This window comes from Dermochelys coriacea, chromosome 10 (assembly GCF_009764565.3).
Source record: "Dermochelys coriacea isolate rDerCor1 chromosome 10, rDerCor1.pri.v4, whole genome shotgun sequence".
NCBI classification, from domain to species: Eukaryota; Metazoa; Chordata; order Testudines; family Dermochelyidae; genus Dermochelys; species Dermochelys coriacea.
Genome location: NC_050077.1, coordinates 66,279,472 through 66,304,511, shown reverse-complemented (window position 1 = coordinate 66,304,511; position 25,040 = coordinate 66,279,472). Strand labels below are relative to the sequence as shown.

Here is a 25,040-nt window from a genome sequence, read left to right as displayed (position 1 = left end):
CCAGGAATTCACAACTGTACCAGGAAGTTTCAGAAAGTCAGGCATGGGTGGGTGTTCACTGTACTATAGTGTGTATAGGCAGGTACAGAACATATATTCATGTTCAGCACAGCATATTTGGACACCTGATGTGGGTATGGGGTACATGGATAAGCATACATATGGCTCTGTACAGGTATCCAGTCACCAGAATAGATGTAGCCCATGAGTCATCCTCTGAAAACTCTGAGGAGCAATATGAACCTGACAGTGTTCTCCAGAGGCCTGAAAAAAAAATGAGGACACTCCTTTCAACCTTCACCATCCTGACAATGAGAGACCCTTAGTCTCACAAGTGCAGTTTGGAAGAGTCATTCTTGATTGCCATCTAACCCGCAGGGTTTTGCTGTTCCTTGAGCATGTTTTTATTGTTTCTTTCCCTCATATCTCTTTTCTCTTCTCTTGTTACTCCTTTGAATAAAAGCATGAATAACAGCATCTTCAAAGTTCAGTTAAACTGCAGCCATATTTATATTTTGGAATGTCTCAAAAGCCCAGTTTACAATTTTTTATTGTTTATTATATGCTTATTATATTTGAAACATCTTCCTGGATCCCATTAATACAATTGGTAACCTTTTGTAATAGAAATACTTATTACAACTAGTATTTACTGTTCAAAAATGGACTTCTTCCCGATTCAGAAGGATTTAGGTTGTTTAGCAAGGACTTTTTAATGGTTGCGTCGTGATATTTTGGTTTGGCCAAGACAAATGACGTTTTTTCCCCACAAAATGCCTTAAAAATTTATTAGTTTAAGTAAATAGGATATGAAGCCAGCAAATTTTGTTTAAAATACTTACTGAAATATTTATGGGTCAGTTTTCCACTAACAATGTAACAATAGATGAACCTCAAAATGTCTGTAGGTACTATATAGTTGAGATAAGCATCCAAAAGTACACTGCACATCTCAACTTCTTCATATTATTTTGGTCTAAAAATCATAGCAAAATATTTTGAGAACAAGTCTTCTCGTGAACAACTTTCTGGTTCAATGGAGTATAATAACAATACTTTTTTGCATTGTGCTAGTACTTCAGTTTCTGGTCCTCAGTGAAAATGAAAAGTACAGAGGTACATCAGAGTGACGAAGGGCGAGGACAAGTGTGATTATAGTATCATCTCTTTCTGCTACATTCAGGGTGTAACTTTTGGTAGCACTCACTTGTAATTTAATTAAAAGTAAATGTCCTGACATACAGAGCAAAAAAATTAGACTTTAATAGCATAATTGTAAGACAATGAAAAATGACAACAGTTAGTTGCAGGTACAGTTCTACATTGTATCTTCTTTACCTGGGATTATGCCATTTATTCAGGTATAATCCATTCCCCTGGTTGAGAGCCCTCCTGCTTGACACAAGCATATCGTTCCAATGCTAGTCTCCAAGTTTTAAGAAAGGCTCATATCTTAAACTGCTGAAGCCAACTGAGGACAGAATACAACCCCTGTTTTCCATTTTCCAACTTCTTAAGAGTTTCCTCATTTCCATGTATAGCTTTTGAAGCAAACATTTGACCTTGTCAAGAATTTTCTAGTTTGTTCACCAAAACATGGATGCTTTTAACCTTGAAGTGTGAACAGGAGAATCTCAGTCGGTAATTCTGATTGACTGTCAATCTCAAATTCTCTTTGTAGTTTTGTTGCTCAGTTTCCAGTCCATTTTTTACATCCTATCATTGTCCAGAAATTACATTCACTTAAATTACCACTATATATATTTTAAAACGGCAGGAATAAAGAACTGAAACAGAAACTAGTTCAGGATAACCATACAAAATATTACTTCACAAACATAATAAACTTAAACTTCCCAAAGATTACACATGTTCATTAAAACAAAACATAACTGTTCTACATCAGCATCTAGTAATGTTTCACATTCACATTGAATTGACAAAGCCACACATGGATCTCCATGTGTCTGAGGGGGAGAGGGAAAGGGATGATAGTTGGGCTTCCTTTGAAGCACTGGTCCTCCTTTTTAAATGAAATTTTACAAAGGAGCCTCCACAAGGACCAGGACTGAGCCAGAGCATGGATGAATTTTTCTGTAGAGCCTATTCCACACTGGAATTTCTTTCAGCTATTTTCGCAAGGTTAGCAGCAAGAGAGGAGAGCCAAGCTACCAAGGAGCTGGGTGGGAAATCATAAGGATGCTGTTTGTGGTGGATTTATGTCGGCAGACCTGTTTTCCAGTGGATCTCTTAGATCCACAAATTTTGGCCTCAATGTGTTCTGTTTGTGGTGGGGAGAGGGTACGAACTTCAAATCCCTGAAAGTACAATCTGGTAAAAACTCCACCAACGTGTTTATCTACTTTCTACTTTCCTGTTGGCCTTGGGGGGCTGTCTGGCTCTTTATTTAAAACTAACATTAATGCAGTGTTGATTTTGTGAAATTGAGCATCCCTTATTGCATGATTAACTCACCTACATTGACTAAACTGTATATTTTGTTATAGAGATTATGTAACAAAAATAAAAGTACAGAAAGAAAATTTGAACATGAAGGGACAAAAGTGCCCATGTTAAACCTTCATAGTTTTATAAACCTTCTGAATTTTCTTCTTCTTCATAGAGGACTATAAAAAAGCCACATTCAAAGTTCCTTGCTTCAGTCGTTTTTGAGGAATGCAACCACAGAAATTAAAATTGGATGGGCCTTCCCATCTCCCCCTCCCCCCACCTCCAAAAAAGTGGTTGAACTGATTTTATTCAAATTTAATTTAAAAAATCACCTTTGTATTGAGAACAAAGCATGAAAAATTTAATGACCAACTGGAAAGGCGTGGCTGCATTTCAAACATAACCATCTTAAATGCACCCATAGAGTTCACTATAAGCTTTACAAACACTTACGAGAACAGGGGTTCCTTTGCAAGAGGCTTACAGTCTAACTCACACAATAGAGATGGAAAATCGGATACAACAGTGGATACAGATGATGCCAGAGTGCAGATTAATGTTCTTGATTAAGAAGAAGCAGGTTTACAGAGGGATTGGAAGGAAGAAATGGTAGGGTGTTGCACACATAAAGGACTGTACTAAAAAGCACATGTGGATTGTGAAGGAGATAAAAGGAACTCTGAGGACAGAGGCTGGGTGGAAAGTAGGACATGTCAGTGGTGCAGAGCCTTGAAAGTGAGGACGAGAAACTTCATCTTGATGCAGCTCAAGAAAGTGAGCTGTTTAAGGGAACTGAAGAGGAAGAGTTGATTTATGGCTGCAGTTTTGGACAGACAGAAAAGAGGAGTTGGCAAGTAGCGATTCCAAATTGAAGTTCCAGTTGTGGAAGCAAGCGATGAGCAAATAATGGGTGAAAGATGTAGTAGCAGGAACAAAAGATCAAGAGTGAAATTTCAAATATCTAAATTGATTAACTCTTATGATTTATGCTTCATTTGGAGGGTGATGATTTAATACACCAGTTTGACTATTTCCTTTATTATGAATCTAAGAGTTTGATTGAAAATCCACTGAAATTAGTGAAAGACTCCAAAGTGGATCACAGCAATACTGACACTCAATCAGTGGACAATAATCTTCTATATTGTGATTTTCATAGTAGCAAATGCAAATTTTACAACTTGTTGTTAGGTCACTGTACTGGGATCTTTACTGTTTGAATTCATGTTTTTATTATAATTTTATTTTTATATTTTAGTCAAAGTTGTTTGATATAATCTAGAATGAATTTCAGGAAAATATGTCCTTGGGGTCTTGAGAAAGGTTTTTTAGGGCTTTTAGACTTTATATGGAATTTATTGCTAAACTCATGCATGATTCCACTAACAAAGTTTCAAGGGAATCATTTTAGATTTTTTCTATTAGTCCCCAAATCTGTGTTAAGGCTTTGTTTGGTAGGTTTTGCTAAATATAGGGAATATAGAAGACAGTAGAAAGGCTCTCTGCTGTTATGGTGTATTTAACAGTTTTCAGTAACAATGAAAATGTGAGTTCAGTGTCTTGAATAAATCTAATTCTTTGGATTGCAAACTGCTCTTGAGCCAATAAAAGAAGGGGTACATTTTTGTCTAAATAATTTATACAATTGGTAAACTCCTATAAATGGTTCTAACACTGAATAAATATTTACATTGAGCCAGCATTCATTTTTTTTAGTTTCTTATTAGAATTTTATGGGCATTGAAGAGTTTTTCCAAGCAAAGAGAATCTAAAAATATACATCAGCTGCACATACTTAAGTCTGATTTCTTGAAGTAACTACAGTATATGCCTTTTCTCATTTAATGCTGTCTTTTTCATCTCCCTGATTTTTGACTGCTGTTGTGATCTGTTTTATGCAACTTATGACAAGTTTACATATTTTGCATGGCTGTTAATACTAAATTCTGTATCAGAGAAAGGTTTAGGAGTCCTTTAACAGGAAACATCCAATACTTGTGGTCATTCTGACAGCGTATCATGCAACTGAAAAAGAGAAAAATAAAACATTTATGTTTATCAAATATCTATCCACATTTTATTATATCAGTTCTCATGATAGTATACAGGGCTTGAAATATAGTTATGCTTATTTTAATTTAAAACAGTCCACAGAAGGAGAAAGTGAAGGCAGTTCATGGGAATAACATTTTTGTTTATTAAAGACTAAGAATATCAGATAGAAAAGCTCACTGTTAGTCCTTTGCTATATAATAGGAAAAGATTACAACTTGCAGCATCCCAGTGAAGGATATATTATTACAGCCATTTTACAAATGAATACACTGATAAAGTGATTTGGCTAGGTCATACAATAAATCGTTGGTAAGGCTGGAGAGAAAACACAAAAGTCCTAATTCCTAGTCCCCTGCTGTAGCTAGTAAACAAACTCCCTTCTGTAACTACTGCATTAAGTAATATTCAAGAAGTAAAGTTTGGAAGATTCTGAAATAATTTGTTAAATTTTCTAAGCATAAGTGATATTTTAAAAAAAGATTCTCTCAATAATAAAGGATAGCTGTTTCCGTATGCTCAAGTGGAAAGTGACTTTTATGAAAAGGCTCCTCTTTCATCATACTAAAGCACTAGCAGAATCAGTCCTTTTTGATGAGAAAAACCGTCTCAGATGGGGTTTGTTTGTTTTTTTAAGATCTTCAGTTACCTTGTGGCCCACTGAATCCATTGGGATATTCTTTGATAGGATTAATTTGACTGGATTACCAGCCTAGTGGAATGGGGGGGAAGCAGTAGATGTGATATATCTTGATTTTAGTAAGGCTTTTGACACAGTGCTGCATGACATTCTCGTAAGTAACCTAGGGAAATGAGGTCTAGATGAAATTACTATAAGGTGGCTGCACAACTGATTGAAAAACCATACTCAAAGAGTAGTTATCAATGGTTTGCTGTCAAATTGGGAGGGTGTATCTACTAGGGTTCCACAGGGGTCAGACCCACGTATGGTACTATTCAGTATTTTCATTAATGACTTGATAATAGAGTAGAGAGTATGCTTATAACCAGGGTTTCCTGTCTGTCACAGAGGTCCCAGAAGTCACAGATTCTGTGACCTCCGTGACTTCTGCAGAGGCCAGTGTGGCTGACCCCAGGGCCACCCAAGCAGCAGGCTCTGGGGCCAGCTGCTCAGGTAGCCCCAGGGCTAGCCACACCAGCTGCTGCTGGAGTGGCCCTGGGATCAGCTGCACTGGCCACTGCTTGGGCAGCCCAAGGTAGGTGGCCCCAGTGACCGGACAAGGAGTGGCTAGTGCAGCTGGCCCCGGAGACCACCCGAGCAGCAGCCAGTGTGGGGACCGCCCCGGGGACCGCCCAAGCAGTGGCTGGTGCGGCTGGCCTCACAGATTGCTCATCGGCCCCCAGCAGTGGGGGCAGCCAGAGTAGATGCAATCAGTGCCCCCAGCAGCGGTTCCTAGGCAGCCAGAGGAGCTGTTATTGGCAGCTCCTCCAAGTGATCCTGGGGTGGCCAGAGCAGCTGCTGCTTGGCAGCCACCTGCAGCTGGTTCTGTGGGCTCTGCCCCCCCCCCAATAGTGGCTCCCCGAGGCTCCCTCCTCGGCAGCCGTCCCCAAGATTTAGTCAGTGGTATTATAGTATAAGTCATGGACATGTCATGGGCCATGAATTTTTGTGTATTGCATGTGACCCGTCTATGACTTTTACAAAAAATATCTGTGACTAAATTGTAGCCTTACTTATAACATTTGCAGATAACACCAAGCTTGGAGTGGTTGCAAACACTTTGGAGGATATTTTTAAAATTCAAAATGACCTTGACAAGTTGGAGAATTGGTCTGAATTCAACAGGATGAAATTTAAGAAAGACAAGTGCAAAGTACTTCACTTAAGAAGGAAAAATCAAATGCACACCTACAAAATGGGGAATAACTGTCTAGGTGGTAGTACTGCTGAACAGGATGTGGGGGTTATGGTGGACCACAAACCGAATATGAGTTGTCAGTGTGATGCAGCTGCAAAAAAAGGCTAATAACATTTTGGGGTGTATTAACAGGAGTGTTGTATGAAAGACGCAGGAAGTAATTGTCCCGCTCTACTCAGCATTGGTGAGGCCCCAGCGTGATAGCTGTGTCCAATTCTGGGCACCACAATTTAAGAAGGATGTGAACAAATTGGAAAGAATCCAGAGGAAAGCAACAAAAATGATAATAGAAAACCTGATTTATAAGGAAAGGTTGAAAAAACTGGTCATGTTTAGTCTTGAGAAAAGATGACTGAAGGGCTACCTGATAACAGTCCTTCTGTATGTTAAGGGCTGTTATAAAGAGGATAGTGATCTACTGTTCTCCATGTCCACTGAAGGGTAGAATAAGTAGTATTGAGCTTAATCTGCAGCAAGGGAGCTTTAGATTAGATATTAGGAAAAACTTTCTAACTATAACAGTAGTTAAGCTCTGGAATAGGCTTCCAAGGAAGGTCATGCAGTCCCCAGCATTGGACAAACACCTGTCAGTGATGGTCTAGAATCATAGAATCATAGAATATCAGGGTTGGAAGGGACCCCAGAAGGTCATCTAGTCCAACCCCCTGCTCAAAGCAGGACCAAGTCCCAGTTAAATCATCCTAGCCAGGGCTTTGTCAAGCCTGACCTTAAAAACCTCTAAGGAAGGAGATTCTACCACCTCCCTAGGTAACGCATTCCAGTGTTTCACCACCCTCTTAGTGAAAAAGTTTTTCCTAATATCCAATCTAAACCTCCCCCATTGCAACTTGAGACCATTACTCCTCGTTCTGTCATCTGCTACCATTGAGAACAGTCTAGAGCCATCCTCTTTGAAACCCCCTTTCAGGTAGTTGAAAGCAGCTATCAAATCCCCCCTCATTCTTCTCTTCTGCAGACTAAACAATCCCAGCTCCCTCAGCCTCTCCTCATAAGTCATGTGCTCTAGACCCCTAATCATTTTTGTTGCCCTTCGCTGTACTCTTTCCAATTTATCCACATCCTTCTTGTAGTGTGGGGCCCAAAACTGGACACAGTACTCCAGATGAGGCCTCACCAGTGTCGAATAGAGGGGAATGATCACGTCCCCCGATCTGCTCGCTATGCCCCTACTTATACATCCCAAAATGCCATTGGCCTTCTTGGCAACAAGGGCACACTGCTGACTCATATCCAGCTTCTCGTCCACTGTCACCCCTAGGTCCTTTTCCGCAGAACTGCTGCCGAGCCATTCGGTCCCTAGTCTGTAGCGGTGCATTGGATTCTTCCATCCTAAGTGCAGGACCCTGCACTTATCCTTATTGAACCTCATTAGATTTCTTTTGGCCCAATCCTCCAATTTGTCTAGGTCCTTCTGTATCCTATCCCTCCCCTCCAGCGTATCTACCACTCCTCCCAGTTTAGTATCATCCGCAAATTTGCTGAGAGTGCAATCCACACCATCCTCCAGATCATTTATGAAGATATTGAACAAAACGGGCCCCAGGACCGACCCCTGGGGCACTCCACTTGACACCGGCTGCCAACTAGACATGGAGCCATTGATCACTACTCGTTGAGCCCGACAATCTAGCCAGCTTTCTACCCACCTTATAGTGCATTCATCCGGCCCATACTTCCTTAACTTGCTGACAAGAATGCTGTGGGAGACCGTGTCAAAAGCTTTGCTAAAGTCAAGAAACAATACATCCACTGCTTTCCCTTCATCCACAGAACCAGTAATCTCATCATAAAAGGCGATTAGATTAGTCAGGCATGACCTTCCCTTGGTGAATCCATGCTGACTGTTCCTGATCACTTTCCTCTCCTCTAAGTGCTTCAGGATTGATTCTTTGAGGACCTGCTCCATGATTTTTCCAGGGACTGAGGTGAGGCTGACTGGCCTGTAGTTCCCAGGATCTTCCTTCTTCCCTTTTTTAAAGATGGGCACTACATTAGCCTTTTTCCAGTCATCCGGGACTTCCCCCGTTCGCCACGAGTTTTCAAAGATAATGGCCAAGGGCTCTGCAATCACAGCCGCCAATTCCTTCAGCACTCTCGGATGCAATTCGTTCGGCCCCATGGACTTGTGCACGTCCAGCTTTTCTAAATAGTCCCTAACCACCTCTATCTCTACAGAGGGCTGGCCATCTCTTCCCCATTTTGTGATGCCCAGCACAGCAGTCTGGGAGCTGACCTTGTTAGTGAAAACAGAGGCAAAAAAAGCATTGAGTACATTAGCTTTTTCCACATCCTCTGTCACTAGCTTGCCTCCCTCATTCAGTAAGGGGCCCACACTTTCCTTGGCTTTCTTTTTGTTGCCAACATACCTGAAGAAACCCTTCTTGTTACTCTTGACATCTCTTGCTAGCTGCAGCTCCAGGTGCGATTTGGCCCTCCTGATATCTTTCCTACATGCCCGAGCAATATTTTTATACTCTTCCCTGGTCATATGTCCAACCTTCCACTTCTTGTAAGCTTCTTTTTTATGTTTAAGATCCGCTAGGATTTCACCATTAAGCCAAGCTGGTCGCCTGCCATATTTACTATTCTTTCGACTCATCGGGATGGTTTGTCCCTGTAACCTCAACAGGGATTCCTTGAAATACAGCCAGCTCTCCTGGACTCCCTTCCCTTTCATGTTAGTCCCCCAGGGGATCCTGGCCATCTGTTCCCTGAGGGAGTCAAAGTCTGCTTTCCTGAAGTCCAGGGTCCGTATCCTGCTGCTTACCTTTCTTCCCTGCGTCAGGATCCTGAACTCAACCAACTCATGGTCACTGCCTCCCAGATTCCCATCCACTTTTGCTTCCCCCACTAATTCTACCCGGTTTGTGAGCAGCAGGTCGAGAAAAGCGCTCCCCCTAGTTGGCTCCCCTAGCACTTGCACCAGGAAATTGTCCCCTACGCTTTCCAAAAACTTCCTGGATTGTCTATGCACCGCTGTATTGCTCTCCCAGCAGATATCAGGAAAATTAAAGTTACCCATGAGAATCAGGGCATGCGATCTAGTAGCTTCCGTGAGTTGCCGGAAGAAAGCCTCATCCACCTCATCCCCCTGGTCCGGTGGTCTATAGCAGACTCCCACCATGACATCACTCTTGTTGCACACACTTCTAAACTTAATCCAGAGACACTCAGGTTTTTCCACAGTTTCGTACCGGAGCTCTGAGCAGTCATACTGCTCCCTTACATACAGTGCTACTCCCCCACCTTTTCTGCCCTGCCTGTCCTTCCTGAACAGTTTATAACCATCCATGACTGTACTCCAGTCATGTGAGTTATCCCACCAAGTCTCTGTTATTCCAATCACGTCATAATTCCTTGACATCACCAGGACCTCCAGTTCTCCCTGCTTGTTTCCAAGGCTTTGTGCATTTGTATATAAGCACTTGAGAAAACCTGTCTAGGTTTACTTGGTCCTGCCACAGCACAGGGGGCTGAACTTGATGACTTCTCGAGGTCCCTTCCAGTCCTGCCTTTCTATGAGTCTATGTTGCTGGACCACACAGGCAATTCCAAGATATATTAATAGACAGACATGGTATGCTAAGAAGTAGGCAATAGATTCTTTGCCTAGGCTTATACACTATCAAGACTATTTACAAGGTTGGCCTATGTGTTCAGATACCAATGTAGTGAGCGCTGTATAAATAATTTGTACTAGATAGACTAAATGCTAAATAATCCTCAAAAAGCTTTATTCTTTTGAGATCCTGAAGTTCAGCGGTTTTCTGAAATGTAAGAAAATGGGTCTGAGACTCTTTGCTCTAAACATTGGGCTGGAAATCTTGCAAGCAGCTTTGTAGCAAGATCTCCAGTAATTGTCTGTTTTGGTTTGGCTGGAAAAAGCATGAAAACAGCTTTTCTTGTAATATATTGGAATTTCCACTTCACATACTAAAACAAATCGGGGACCAAAGAACATACTCTAGATTTAATAGTGGAAGAAGGGGAGAAATATAATCTTCAGTGTTTCAGTTCTGAGAGGTCAATGGGAGACATCCTACTGAAAGTTATTATCTATAAATGGCCTAGCAGATTTGTTTTTTGTTTTTTTTTACAATTTTTAAAACTGTTCTTTCTCAGGCAGGCAGTACAAGCATTATGCCAAGTTTCAGTCCACAGCAAATTCTTATGGTCAACTTCTAACCCTAGAAAGTAGGAAATATGAGTAAACTGTGACATAATTGGAACCAAGCCATTGTTATAAAGGTCATACCAAAGATGCTGTTTTCAAAGTAGAAACAAAGTCTATCAAAAAGGAAAAGAAATGGTGCATGAAGTAGGACAGCCCGGTAAGAGATCTCTAAATATGGGAGACAATAGCCAGTGTTTGTGTAACTTTGCAAATGAAGAGGCTCCTCCTCCTTCCCCATAACTAAATACACAAATTTGGTTAGTTTGGGTGAAGCCAAATGTGCATGAGGTTTCATAATAGCAAATTTCTGCACAGCATGTTAAGCTACACCAACTTTAGCAAACTGACATTATCCTGTGCAGTTCAGTTTTTCACATTTTATGTTGAGCCAAACTCTCAACCTGCAGGGCATGAGAATTAAGGACAGATGTGCTGTAAATTTGGGAGGTGACCAAATCCAGAGGCAATGAATTTTCATGCATCTCACCTTTGTATAAGTGAGTGGCTCCTTCTGTCACTCTCTGCTTTCTCTTCCTGCAAGCTGTAGGCTGCCATTTCTGTTTTCACTCCAAAAACACTAATCCCAGTTGGCTGCAACAGGAGTTTGTTTTTTCCTTACATCACATGATGTGCAAGATGCCATTAATGGAATTCTTTTAGAATATCTCACCATCTGCAGCACAGGACTGTGTGTTTACTGGTTTTTCCAAATTTGAGCATTTTCTAATCAGGACCATGGAACAAATTAAACAAGAGTAGTGAAAAACCTCAGGACAGCTGAAAAGAATCACTGGCATTCCTATACACTTTCTAAATAAACACAAGCTGTACCCTGGTTAATCATGTACCACATTTAGCTGAAGCCCCAATTTTCAGACTGAGGTATACAACATTTAACCAGCTGAACTTTTACACTTTCAGCCAAAATATAAAGAGAAATGCAGAATACAGTCTACCTTTATATTACTGAAAATGTGGCCTGGCTTGCAAGATGACAGGAAACTAGGTACTCCCTCACCAACAGGAAAGTGGAAATGTGAACCTTAAAAAAGAAACCACTGTCTCACTAGGCAAAAAATCTTAAAGAGGATCTCTGGTAGGTAAAGGTTTCAAAGGGCAGGGGCCATCTTTTCTCTCCTAGTGCTCAACTTTAATTCCTGGAAAGCAGTTTTTCCAAAGATGTCAAGATCTTCAAAGAAAAGTGTAGCCTCTCCTCCAAGTTTTTCTTAGAATAGGAGTACACAGCAAAAGAAAACAAGCCAAGCCAAAAAAACCTGTGGCAGTGAGTCTTAGAGCCCAGGTCTACAGACTTGGGCTGGTGACGCCCATGCTACTGTGCTAAAAATAACCGTGTAGATGTTCGGGCTCAGGCTGGAGGTTGCGTTCCGAAACCCACATCCTTCCCTGGGCTTCAGAGCCCAAACTCCAGCCTGAGCCTGCATGTCTACGTGCAAAAACAAAAGGAGTACTTGTGGCACCTTAGAGACTAACAAATTAATTTGAGCATATTTGTTAGTCTCTAAGGTGCCACAAGTACTCCTTTTGTTTTTGCGAATACAGATAACACGGCTGCTACTCTGAAACATGTCTACATGGGTATTCTTAGCACTGTACTGTGAGCTCTGTGAGCCTGAGTCTGTAGAGTGGGGCTCTACGACTCACTGCAGTGAGGTGTTTTTTTTGCCTTGTAGACAAACCTTCTGTAATGGTGTTCCTCCAAAGGATAAGGATTCTCGGCAGGCAAACGTAGAGAAATGGATCCTAAAAAGCAAAGGGTCACTTTCCTCATGATACAGGAGCTACTTTGTTTAAAAGCAAAGGTATGGTTGTGACATTCCCCCTGGTGTTATCTGGACCAGTGATCTGCTAGGTCACTCCAATCCTTGACTCTGGGAGCCAGCCTTATCCTGCTCTGCTGTGAGAACCCCCACTCCCTGGCTGTTCATGCATAGCTTCTGGCATGTAAGCTGCTACCAGCTACTTGCAACCGAATGACACTAGCCAATATCTCTGGTCCCAGACACAACCCTAGGAACCTCTGTCTTGCAGTGTCCGGTTATGCCCACTGGACGCTGCAAGCTTATATGAGTTCATCAATTTAAAAAAGAAATTGATATATACCAGGCCTGTTATCTCAAGGGGAGTCTCTGACACACTTCAGACCAAACTCACTGCTTCAGGTAGAATAAACAAACAGATTTATTAACTATAAAGATAAATTTTAAGAGATTATAAATCAAAGCATAACAAGTCAGATTTAGTCAAATGAAATAAAAGCAAAACACATTGTAAGACAGGAGTGGGCAAACATTTTGGCCTGAGGGCCACATCGGGGTTGTGAAGGCTGTGCCTCCCCAAACAGCCTGGACCCTGCCCCTTATCCACCCCCTCCCACTTCCCGCCCCCTGATAGCCCCCCTCAGAACCCCTGACCCATCCAACCCCCCCCGCTCCTTGTCCCTGACCGTCCCTCCTGGGATCCCACCTCCTCTCCAACCCCCCTGTTCCCAGTCCCCTGACTGCCCTGACCCTTATCCACACCCCCGCCCCAACCGCCCCCGGGACCCCACCCCCTATCCAACCCCCTTGATCCCCATCTCCTGCCCCCCCCCCCAACTTCCGCCCCATCCAACTGCTCCCTGTCCCCTGACTGCCCGCTGGGACCCCTGCCCCTTATCCAACCCCTCCCCGCACCCTTACCACGCCGCTCAGAGCAGCAGGAGCTTGCAGCCAGCTGCGCAGTGCGCTGAGGCTGCGGGGAAGGGGAGACAGCAGGGGAGGGGCCAGAGGCTAGTCTCCCTGGCTGGGAGCTCAGGGGCTGGGCAGGATGGTCCCATGGGCCGGATGTGGCCCGCGGGCCATAGTTTGCCCACCTCTGTTCTAAGCTGATCTTAACACTTTCAGTGCCATTACAAACTTAGATGCTTCTCACCACAGGCTGGCTGGTGGCTCTACATCTTTGATCAGTGCTTCAGTCGCTTGGTATGATGTCTGTAGATGTAGGTGGAAGAGACTGGAAGAGCATGGCAAATGTCTCTTCCTTTTATCATTTCCTTTCCTCCCTCTTGGCTTTGGGCTGTCCCCCTGTCCCCCTTCAGAGTCAGGTGAGCATTACTGAGTCTCTCCAAGCAAGGTTGAGTAGTTCCCCTGGTGTGGCCTCATGCAGGTGAGTCTTTACAACGTAGCTCCCTTGCTGGACAATGGCTGTTGATAGGTTGTTTGACACCCCACCCAGGCGTTGGTTATGTTCCTTGCTGTTGCCTCTGGGAAGCTAATATCTGGCTGATTCTCCGAACTTACAGCATATTTTAGTGGCAACCATACGACACAATTCTCATAACTTCCTATGCATTAATGACACACATATATGGATAGGGAAATTATTTTCAGCAAATCATAACATAACCTTTCCCCTGATACCTTACAAGGCAAGCTTTATGTGTAAGATCATGATTATATGAAAATGAGGAATATGGGGGTTACAGCACACTTCCCCAAGGTATAGAATGTCTCAATGGTTATTAGTGATCAATTTTTTCTTTCCTTTTCTCTATTTAATTTTTGGTGGACTTTAACCATAGTTCTTTACCTGTAGCAGAGAACACAATCTTGCCTCTCTGTGTCAGCTGTCAGTGCTGTTTACCAAACGATATACACAGAAGAACAGTGCAGGGAGCTTTTTCCTTCCCACCACTCCAAAGATCCAGGTTACCACTTATTTGAGTGCCAGTCTGTAGGGCACTGACATCAATAATTGCCAGTTACTGCAAAACTCTCACAGGGCAGCACAGTGTGCTAGTTTATACTAGTAGGCCAGATTAACATCAGTATTACTAGGTGTTTCATTAGGGAGAGATCATGTGATCTTTTTGATAGGGCATTGGACTGGGAGTCAAGAGACCTCAGTTAATACTCTGTTTGGCCAGTGATCTGCTGTGTGACCTCTGACAAATCATTTCACTTTTTTGTGTCTCTGTTTCCATTTCCATTTTCCGTCTGTCTTGCCTGTTTAGATTGTAAACTCTCTGGGGTAGGGACTGTGTCTTATTATATGATTGTACAGGGCCGAGCACAATGAGGTTCTGATCTCAGTTCAGGCATCTGGGCACTACTGTAAAGAAATAATAAACTTAATGTATGTAGATACAGAGTGATGTTCTTTCCTAGGTTTTAAATGCCGCTGAATCTCTGATTGCTGTTATATAAAAGAGCTTGCTAGTCTTTCAGCCTGGTCTTCCTACAAATTATTTTGGTATAGCTACCTTTCTCAGGGCTGTGAAACATCCACACACCCCTGAGAGACGTATATCTACTGACCTAACCCCTGGTGTAGATCAGCACCAAGTCAATTTCTGAGAATTCTTCTGTAGACCTAGCTACCACATCTCGGAGAGGTGGATTACCTACACCAATGGGAGAAGCACTCTTGTCAGTGAAGATTGTGTCTACACTGAAGCACTACAGTGGTGCAGCTAGAGCATCTGAAGTGTAGACAAGCCTGAAGAGTGTTATCCCAGAAACTGCTAGTTAGTGTAAAATGTTATCCTGGTAAATTGTGTGTTAAAGGCTGATAAGAATTTAATTTTTCACTTTACAGGTGTTGTTGTCTGTGAACCTCCTAACAACAAGCTGGATACATTCACAGGAGTTCTTTTCTGGAAAGATAATAGGTACTCGCTCAATAATGAAAAGATGCTGCTACGAGGTTGTGTGTTGAGAAACACAGAGTGGTGCTTTGGAATGGTTATTTTTGCAGGTAAGACAAACCTGTAGGATTAAAAGCAATTTTAACCCCTAATGTGCTCTATACCAGTACCCTGTATAACGGTTACGTATCATTATGGCTTGGTGTCTATAACAGCTGGCATAGATACTCCACATTTAGATAGAGCCTTTAGTCTTAGGATTTCAGAAATATTTTACAAAAGTATATAGGTATAATTGTCCCCATTTTACAGATGGACTGAAGAACGAGGCATGAGAGGTTAACTGTCTTGACCAAGTGTCACAGTGAGTCACTAGCAGAGGCAGGAGTAAAACTTAAATATCTTGACTCCCTCTCTCCTATTTTAACTAGTAGGTGGTAGCAGGCACTAACCATCTGAATTTATCTGTTTATACAAGCATCTCAAACTTTAGTTGTCCCAGAAGGTGTCAGTGTTCCAACAAAAATGTAATAAATATGAAAGTAATGGATCAGCCTTGCAAAATTGTCATGACTTTACCAGCCCAAGCACAAAATGTACTTTTCTGTCCATTTACCATGATGTCTGATGAAAGAGATAATGATATTTTACTTGCCCAGAGCAAATTGCAAGTAGAATTTTGCAAGAATGCAATAGATGCTCACAAATATATTACAAAATTTCATATGTCCTAGTAATGCAAAGAAACGGAGACCAGGAAAATCCTGGCATTAGGAATGATATAGGAACAGTATAGACAGTGATTAGGTCGGGTAGATGCAACACATTGGGATGCTGTTGTAAAATTGACTACTAAATAAGGTGAAGATGGACTTCTATTCCATGTCAACATACAATGGCTGGGTGGGCGGAGGCAGTTAGGGAAGGCTGACATTATGTTTACACAAAATTTATGTAATACCAAACAAAATGTGTGTGTATAGATATATAGATAAAAATTGTGTATATTTAAATTTCTTCCTTATCCAACCTTTGTTAGTCCTCGTCTTATGTTGTAAGCTCTCTGGTGCATGGACTGTGTCTATCTTTGCGTTTATACATAATGCAATGAATGCCAAATTTGTTAGTCTCTAAGGTGCCACAAGTACTCCTTTTCTTTTTACAAATACAGACTAACACGGCTGCTACTCTGAAAACAGTTCTTTACTGGACACTGTGGTTACTCACCTATTATACATGTTTAATAATAGTAATAATAGAGGGAACCTCAGGATGAATTTAAACTATAAATATATGTAATGATATATGAGGTAATTACATTCCATATAGTCAAATTAAGACATTGTGCAAATCAATATCCATGTGACGTGAATCAGAGTCCTCGGTTATACTACAATTATCAATCAAGAAGAATTCACATTTAAAACCCACACCCAAAAAAAGGCATCCCAGCTCTTCCTGGATAATATTTGCAATGTGTTTACTGCAAATATGTATGTAGAGCACTGGTGGTTTTAAATTCATGGGCAATGCCCAGATGTGTCAAAACACATATATCTGTACCTAGAATGTAGCCAATACATTGGTTGGGCCAGGTTCGTTTGCTCTTTAGTTGAGCATATCCTTGTCCTTAGATTTTTGGAATTAAAAAGGAGCTCAGTTTTGAGGAGCTTTTATGAACTCTCTGGCCTGCCATCAAACAACTGCTTGCTGATGTGCCTTGAGGACCACTCTCTTCATTCATGTGGATGTTAATACACATTACTTTACACACTCAGTCTCCAGTGACATAAAAGTTGACTATATTCCATGTAAGCCCAGCAGAGGAGAAGTTTGGCTAGAACAACCACACATAATGAGAGGAGACGCTGAGTGCTTGCTTTGCTGTGGGCCAGCATTACAGAACTTGTGGAAACTAATGAATGAATAAAATAATAATAATAATTGGCACTTCTGTATCACCTTCCAACTGAGCATCTCAAAGTGCATTACAGATATTAGTAATTTAAGCCCCAGAAACCCCTGCTGAGATAGGTAGGTAAGTATTTTCCCCATTTTATAGATGAGGAAACAGAAGCTCAGAGAGGTGATGTGTAATGAGGTCTCAAAGGAAGTCTGGGTCAGAGACAAGCAAAGAACACAGAACATCTTGTTCCTAATTTTGTAGTTTTATGGGAATAAAGTCCTTGGAAATTTCTTCAGTCTGGAATGAAATATTTTTGGAGCAATCAGATTTTTAATTAGATGATGATTTTCACCACCCCAGTCTAACCACCATTCTACAGCTGCTGAATATTTTTCAGACTTGATTGCGAAAGCTCAGGAATGCTTTTAGACAAGTAAAATTTGCAAAATGAGAATATCTCACTTTTTAGAATTTATTTCTTGCATATGCATTAGAAAAAAGTATCTTCAATATGTGTATTTTTAAAAATTTCAGTAATGTATTTAATAATTTTAGTAAATAATATATCATGTAATGATTTTTAAAAAGATTTACTTTTTTTTATAGGCCCTGACACTAAATTAATGCAAAACAGTGGTAGAACTAAATTTAAAAGAACAAGCATTGACCGGCTGATGAATACTTTAGTATTATGGGTAAGTTGTTATAGTCAGATCAGGAAAAATCAGTGGGCATTGCATCCATATAATTAATCTACTCTACTAAATTATTATTTCAGATATCATGGAATTATCTGTATCAGTAGATATTTCTGGACAGTGTACGATACCAATATAAAACCTTTGCACCCAGATACATACATAAGGTTGAAAGAGACACATTTATCCATCTTGAAGACCATTATCTGTCACTGAGCACCCCTGCATTACAGGAGTATTTACAAGCAGTAGCAATCTGTTGTTCTTTAGGGCAGGATCTTTTCATGAGGCCACTGGTATGGTGAGCTTGAGACAAATGCACAGAAGGTTTTTACAGCAATTTTTCTTATCCCTCTCCATCGTTCTGGTTCCTAAATTTCAGTGAGAACAGGATTGTACCCTTCCTGTTAATTTGATTTTTGTGACAGGTTATCCACAGGTAGTGAAGATCAGATGCAGAAATTTGTAACTAGGAACCTTCAGCAGACTGAGTATTTCACTTTTGTGTCAAACTTGGTCTCTATAATTAAAGCTAAGGATATATCCAAATTCCTTATGGTTACTTAGTGAAACAAAATATTGCAGTTTTGGCGTAGGCAGACTTCAAAGCTACTACTTTTTTAAATGTTGTGTTTTTGATCATGGGAGAAATTATGGAGTTGCAGAAGCTTTTTAACTGAGTAAATCCAAAGATTCATAGATGGGGTTGTCGATGAAGAGAGAAGTTTCCATGTGAGAAATAGTGAAATTTTTCCAACATGGCTAAATACTACTCAAATTTTTAAAGTTATTTATAGCTCTTTGTACCCACATGCTATTAAAATTAATCATTTACCGATGACTTAGAAAAACATCTTAAACCAAACTTTTATAAGAATGCTCACAGCAAATGCTCATTGAGGTTTTTGTTATTTACCACAACAATAAAAAAAAACCTTTTTGCCAACTCTTCTAATATCTGCACCTATTTGTAGTTTATGTACAATATCAGATTATAATGATGTTGGGCCAGATCCTAAGGTCTTCACTATTGGCTAGATTTGCCTTTAGATCACAGCCCATAGAAAGTAGCAGCGTAGAACTACATCATCCTGGAAGAGCATCAAGAGACATTGTGTCTCAGGAAGACAGGATAGAACCCAGAGCCCCCAACATGCATGGGGAGTGTGCATATGGTTACAATGATTTTATGTGATGCATCTTAAACCCCCTCAGACTGCACTGTAACTATCCCATGATCCAGAGCAGAAGGAGATGGATACCTAGCCTCCCTTTGGCTGCAGACTGCAATTTGGCCTCTCCCCTGTGCAAAGCAGGCACACTTGTACATATATGTACGTACATACACACACATGTGCTGTGCACTTGCAAAAGGGTCAGGGGAACGTGGGCTCTGGTTTATACACAGCCAGTATCTAGACAAACTGAGTAAGGAATGGAGACTAACTGGAGACAAACTAATTATGGACTCAGATTTTGGGCCTTTATTTGGGACAAAGAACAGCAAAGTGAGATTTTCCCCCCAGTTTATTAGAGATGAAATATTCTTTGCTTTGTGTAGTTCTGTTTTGGATCTTAAGCCACCTGTTTACTTAAACTGGGTAATACCAATATGTATCTGTAAGTGAAATGTATAGTTTCCATGTATCCATTTTAGGAAATAGTACACATTTAGAAAAACCTAACCAGCTCTGTTATTCTCATTTCAGATCTTCGGCTTTTTGGTATGTATGGGAATAATTCTGGCAGTAGGAAATTCAATATGGGAACATCAGGTTGGGGCCCATTTCAGAATTTACCTTTATTGGAATGAAGTGGTGAACAGTTCTGTATTTTCAGGATTTCTCACATTTTGGTCGTACATTATCATACTCAATTCAGTTGTGCCTATTTCCTTGTATGTGAGGTAAGATGAGCGATTATGATTTTATAAAGCATATAAATATTAATGGCTATTTCACCTCAACTTTTTTTCTTAATTGCAATGTCATACTTTATCCTTTTAATTTTTGTGTTTTTAAAACTTGATCTGCTGTATACTTTGTACATAAGAAACCTAAACCTTTTATGGAGATAATGCTTAGAATTGGAGAACAGCACATGCTTGCTTTCTTGCCTTCTTTCTTTCTTGTCTAGAATTCATTGTCATTGAATTATGTCAACTCTTTTGTTTCCTCCTTGCTTTGCTCTCCAACAGCTGACAGGTAAGCAGTGGTGGACATCTGTCACTCCCTGCACCTGACCTTTGGTTTAAGAAATAGCAATGCTTTGTGTTATTTTTGTTGTTCATCTTTTCCTCAGAATGTCCTTGATGTGCATATTTAATTTTTTCTTCCTTAAATGTTGAGTCCTTATGTAAAAATTTCTTTTGTTCTCATGCTGAACAAAATTATTGAGAAGGCATTATTCCTTAACTAAGGTTCCTGTTCACACAATTTTTACATTATTCCAGCACCTCTTAAAGTTCAAAAATATGGAAATTAAAATCTACAATGTATATTATATGGGACGGAAGAATCCCATGCACTGTTACAGACTAGGAACCGAATGGCTAGGCGGCAGTTCTGCAGAAAAGGACCTAGGAGTTACAGTGGACGAGAAGCTGGATATGGGTCAATAATATGCCCTTGTTGCCAAGAAATCTAATGGCATTTTAGGCTGTATAAGTTGGGGCATTGCCAGCAGATCGAGGGATGTGATCATTCCTATTTGACATTGATGAGGCCTCATCTGGAGTACTCTGTCCAGTTTTGGGCCCCACACTACAAGAAGGATGTGGAAAAATTGGAAAGAGTCCAGCAGAGGGCAACAAAAATGATTAGGGGGCTAGAGCACATGACTTATGAGGAGAGGCTGAGGGAACTGGGATTGTTTAGTTTACAGAAGAGAAGAAGAGGGGGGATTTGATAGCTGCTTTCAACTACCTGAAGGGAGGTTCCAAAGAGGATGGATCTAGACTGTTCTCAGTGGTACCAGATGACAGAACAAGGAGTAATGGTCTCAAGTTGCAGTGGGGGAGGTTTAGGTTGGATTTTAGGAAAAACTTTTTTCACTAGGAGGGTGGTAAAGCACTGGAATGGGTTACCTAGGGAAGTGGTGGAATCTCCTTCCTTAGAGGTTTTCAAGGTCAGGCTTGACAAAGCCCTGGCTGGGATGATTTAATTGGGGATTGGTCCTGCTTTGAGCAGGTGGTTGGACTAGATGTCCTCCTGAGGTCCCTTCCAACCCTGATATTCTATGATTCTATAGCGAATCTCATATTTTCAGTTATTAGTCATAAAACCACCATCTTTCGCCTTGCTAATATTGACGTTGCAGTTAGATAATTCGTTGGGTAGAAAATTAGCGGAATGATTCAAAATAGTTTTCTGGCTCCTTCGGGCATCAAATCCATGTTAATAAAGAATAAAATTGATGCAATGTTTATCAGTTGCTGAATATTTCTGATGGATTATGAGTAAATGTAGTAGATTAAGAGTAGTGTTTACAGTGTTGGAGCTTCTAATATGTTGCCTCACTTTGTCACTGAGAAGCAAATCTTGTGCTTGATGGAGGTATGTACGGTAAAGGAAATAAAAGGAGTATTGTCGTGATTGACAGGGCCAAAATGTAAACAGGCTCATGAAAATAATGGGTATAGCAGAGTGAAGTTGTGATCTTTTCATCCTTCAGTGTTCTTTTTAAATGTACTAAGAGCTTTCCAGTACTTATTTCCCACAGTTAAACTGTATCCATTCCGCCTAGGCTGGCTATGTTTATCTGAAAAAAGTTCTGTTTTCTGTTTGAAGTTTTTGTAATCTTTTTCTTATTACTAGAAGCATGCACTGTTTTAATTTTTAAAGTTACTTACTTACTTGGCTATGGTGCTTACAGGTCCCTGTTAGTAGTTGTTCGGGGCCAGGGTGCTCGAAGCACCACAGGTCCGGCAGGAGTACTCTGAGAAAAACGAGGCTTACACACAGCTGTGAGTTATTGGCTTTACGGAGGTTAGTGACCCACCCGCAACGGGGACTCCAAGCATTGCAGTCACGAAGGCGGGGAACCCAGCACACCAGAGCTCTGCCTGGGACAGAGTTCATTGGAGGGGCAGACAGTCAGCGTTCATAAGCATTACACAAAAACAGCTCATGAATATAGAATTAGGTTCTTCTTAAAGGGGGGTTTTCTACTGCCTGGCGAAGGGCCATGCAAAGCAGCTATGTCCTTCAAGAACTATCTATATCCTGCAATAACACAGCAGCTGTGTCCTTCAAGAACTATCTCCTACAATAACAAAGCAGCTATCTATGTCCCACAGTAACCTCTTGGCTCGAGAAAGCGAAAGTTCCCTAGCTAGGCCGTAACAAAGTCTTCCGCAGTCCTTTACGCTCCTCCCCTCGCTTTCTCAAGCGATGTCAAGGACCACGAGGATACAGTGCGGAGGGGAAACTGCGCACAGCACTGGGAGACTAGGCCACGGTTGCAAAGGCAGCAAAAATCCAAGCCAAGAAGATGGAACGAATACATAGACTCAGTCTCGCTCGGGGCTCTGGTTTCTAGACCTACGGGACGTAAAGGGAATAGATTACACAGGGCCTCCCCTCGCTCTCATTGCATCGGCTGCCGCATTCCAGTGGGCCTCGGAGGTTTTAGCCTTTGTGTGGGCGTCTACATGTCGCACGGCCAGAGGGGCTCGTTGGGCATAGCGCTGGAGTTGCTGCCAGAGCGCCGCTCCCCACAGGGGCTGGACTGCGAGTTACCAACCCTTCTCCTCCCACGCAGTTATCCAGGTCCAGAGACCCTTGTATAATACCCAGCTGTCCATATCTATCAACACCAACAGGTGTTGGACTCCTCTCCTCGGCCAGCGAATCGCTAGGGATACATAGGGGTCTCAGGGGGGAGCAGAGGTCACTGCGAGCACCTGGGTGGTGGTGACTGGCTGTCGTCCGTGCCTGAGGCGCCTTTTATTCGTTACCTGGGCAACCAACACTTCGCGGCGTCGTGTCAGCTCCTGGGCACGCTCCGCCTGAGAGGTGACAACTTCTTGAGCCATGGGCCTCCGCCTGTGCTGTGCATTCCTGAGTCTTCCCTTCCAGTGCCCTCTGTAAGCGGAGCACCTTCTCGTCCTGGGCCCGGACGGCGGTCAGCAGGAGCCACCCTAGTTCCCCCATCGCCCACCGCTCTGTCCCAGAGCGCCGATTCACTTGTAACCGCTGTAACCCCTCTACCAGCTGCATGGGCGTAACCCCCGCAGCCTGTTGAAACTCCGGCCAATCCGCCGGGGCAGCCCACCCGGCCATGATCCGCACTACCGGCCCCCAGCACTCCGTCGGGGGCCATCCTGGTATGCGCTGTAGGGACAGTGACGGCTTCCTCACTTCCCCTACCTTCAGCCAAAGCGGCATCACTTCTCAGAGTACCCTGCTCACTGTGCCAAATGTTCTGGGCCACGGTGCTTGAAGCACCACAGGTTCGGCAGGAATACTCTAGAAAAGCGAGGCTTACACACAGCTGTGAGTTATTGGCTTTACTGAAGGTTAGTGACCCACCTGCAACGGGGACTCCAAGCGTTGCAGTCACAAAGGCGGGGAACCCAGCACACCAGAGCTCTGCCTGGGATGGAGTCCAACGGAGGGGCAGACAGTCAATGTTAATAAGCACTACACAAAAACAGCTCATGAATATAGAATTAGGTTCTTCTTAAAGGGGGGCTTTCTACTACCTGGCGAAGGGCCATGCAAAGCAGCTATGTCCTTCAAGAACTATCTGTATCCTGCAATAACACAGCAGCTGTGTCCTTCAAGAACTATCTCCTACAATAACAAAGCAGCTATCTATGTCCCACAGTAACCTCTCGGCTCAAGAAAGTGAAAGTTCCCTAGCTAGACCGTAACAAAGTCTTCCGCAGTCCCTTACAGTAGTGATCATTGGTATATATGTTTCCATGTACTTCTACATGTTAAATTAGATTTTTAAAGTTAATAAAACAACCACCCTGTGGTAGAGAGTGAATGAGTTGCATGTACAACCTTCTTTCTGCTCTGAGTGGCAGTCAGAAAATATAAATGCCAAGATGCAGGTAATCTGCTTCCTGCAGTGGCATCTGGCTGCAGTAGACCCACCACAAATTGCTTATGGTACTTTGGAATGGTGGTAAGAATAGGGTAATGTAAGCTATTTCCTACTGACTCCTCTTACATTTTGAAGACTTGTGTATCCAGTTATGAAGTCAGAAGCACAACCAGTTCCTAACCCAGAATATTAATACACAAACTCCCATGGCTTTACATAGACAATAAATGTGTGCAGTGCCCTTAAACATGTACATAATATATGCAACTACAGTAGCACAGACAACTGCCTTAGTGAAAAAGATTATAATGCAAAACCTTCTTACGGGCTAAGAATGGTTTATTACTTGTGTGCATGCATTTAATATATGTTTTAAAAATCCCTAAAAATATATTTAAATTACTGTAATTTGTGGAAAAGAGATTACATTCCATGCCCCTAGATATTTGAAATGTTCTGGTTATCCAGAGAACAGGTACATCATGGACACCAGCAGTTCAAACTTACCCATGTCACCTTGCCACTATGCCTCCCCCCATGATTGGGGTAGTCCAGAGCCTTTCACTCCTTCACTTCTCTGCTGACACTGCCATTAAAGAGTGACTATTAGTGCCACTTATGGTGATACCTGTGATGCCCCTTAGGAACTAAACTGAGATTGCTAGCTCATTTCACATAGATTACTAAAGAGTTTGGATATGTGGATACCTGCAATGTAATACATGAAGCCTTGATGTTTTGGAGGCTGGGGGCAGGGATGTAGTGCAATGTGCTCTGGCAATCTTCACCTTGTAATAGCACCAGTAAAATGCAGTGCAGCCCTTAGAGCAGCCTAACATTCACTGAGTACCAGTTTGGCCCCCCAACCAATGCCAGGATTAGTGGAGGCACAAAGATGACTTAGAACCACCCCACTCTCCTTCTCAGTTATGCTGACTTCTGCTCCAGTGCATATTAGGATTTGGTCCAACATGCACAGCCTATTGTCAGTACATGTAAGTTGCTCTCACAATTGGAGTCTTTATGCACAATAATGGGGAAATAGAACACTGTGGATCAGTTGTCTAACTATAATAATCTGTAACTGTATACATTAATAGACAGCCCAGTTGTCAGCTGACCACATGTGGATGGTTTTGAAGATAAACCTCATGTGATC

General features: G+C 41.9%; 1 protein-coding gene across 11 annotated transcripts in view; it reads left to right on the top strand.

The window, feature by feature from the left end:
* Positions 1-25,040, top strand: part of ATP8B4 (ATPase phospholipid transporting 8B4 (putative)) — a 172,811-nt gene that overhangs the window by 87,361 nt on the left and 60,410 nt on the right. For all 11 annotated transcript variants that reach the window (XM_043494636.1, XM_043494633.1, XM_043494634.1 and 8 more), the window contains 3 exons: positions 15,175-15,333; positions 17,736-17,824; positions 19,537-19,733. In XM_043494636.1, the coding sequence (XP_043350571.1) occupies positions 15,175-15,333; positions 17,736-17,824; positions 19,537-19,733 (445 nt within the window). The remainder of the gene's footprint in view (positions 1-15,174; positions 15,334-17,735; positions 17,825-19,536; positions 19,734-25,040) is intronic.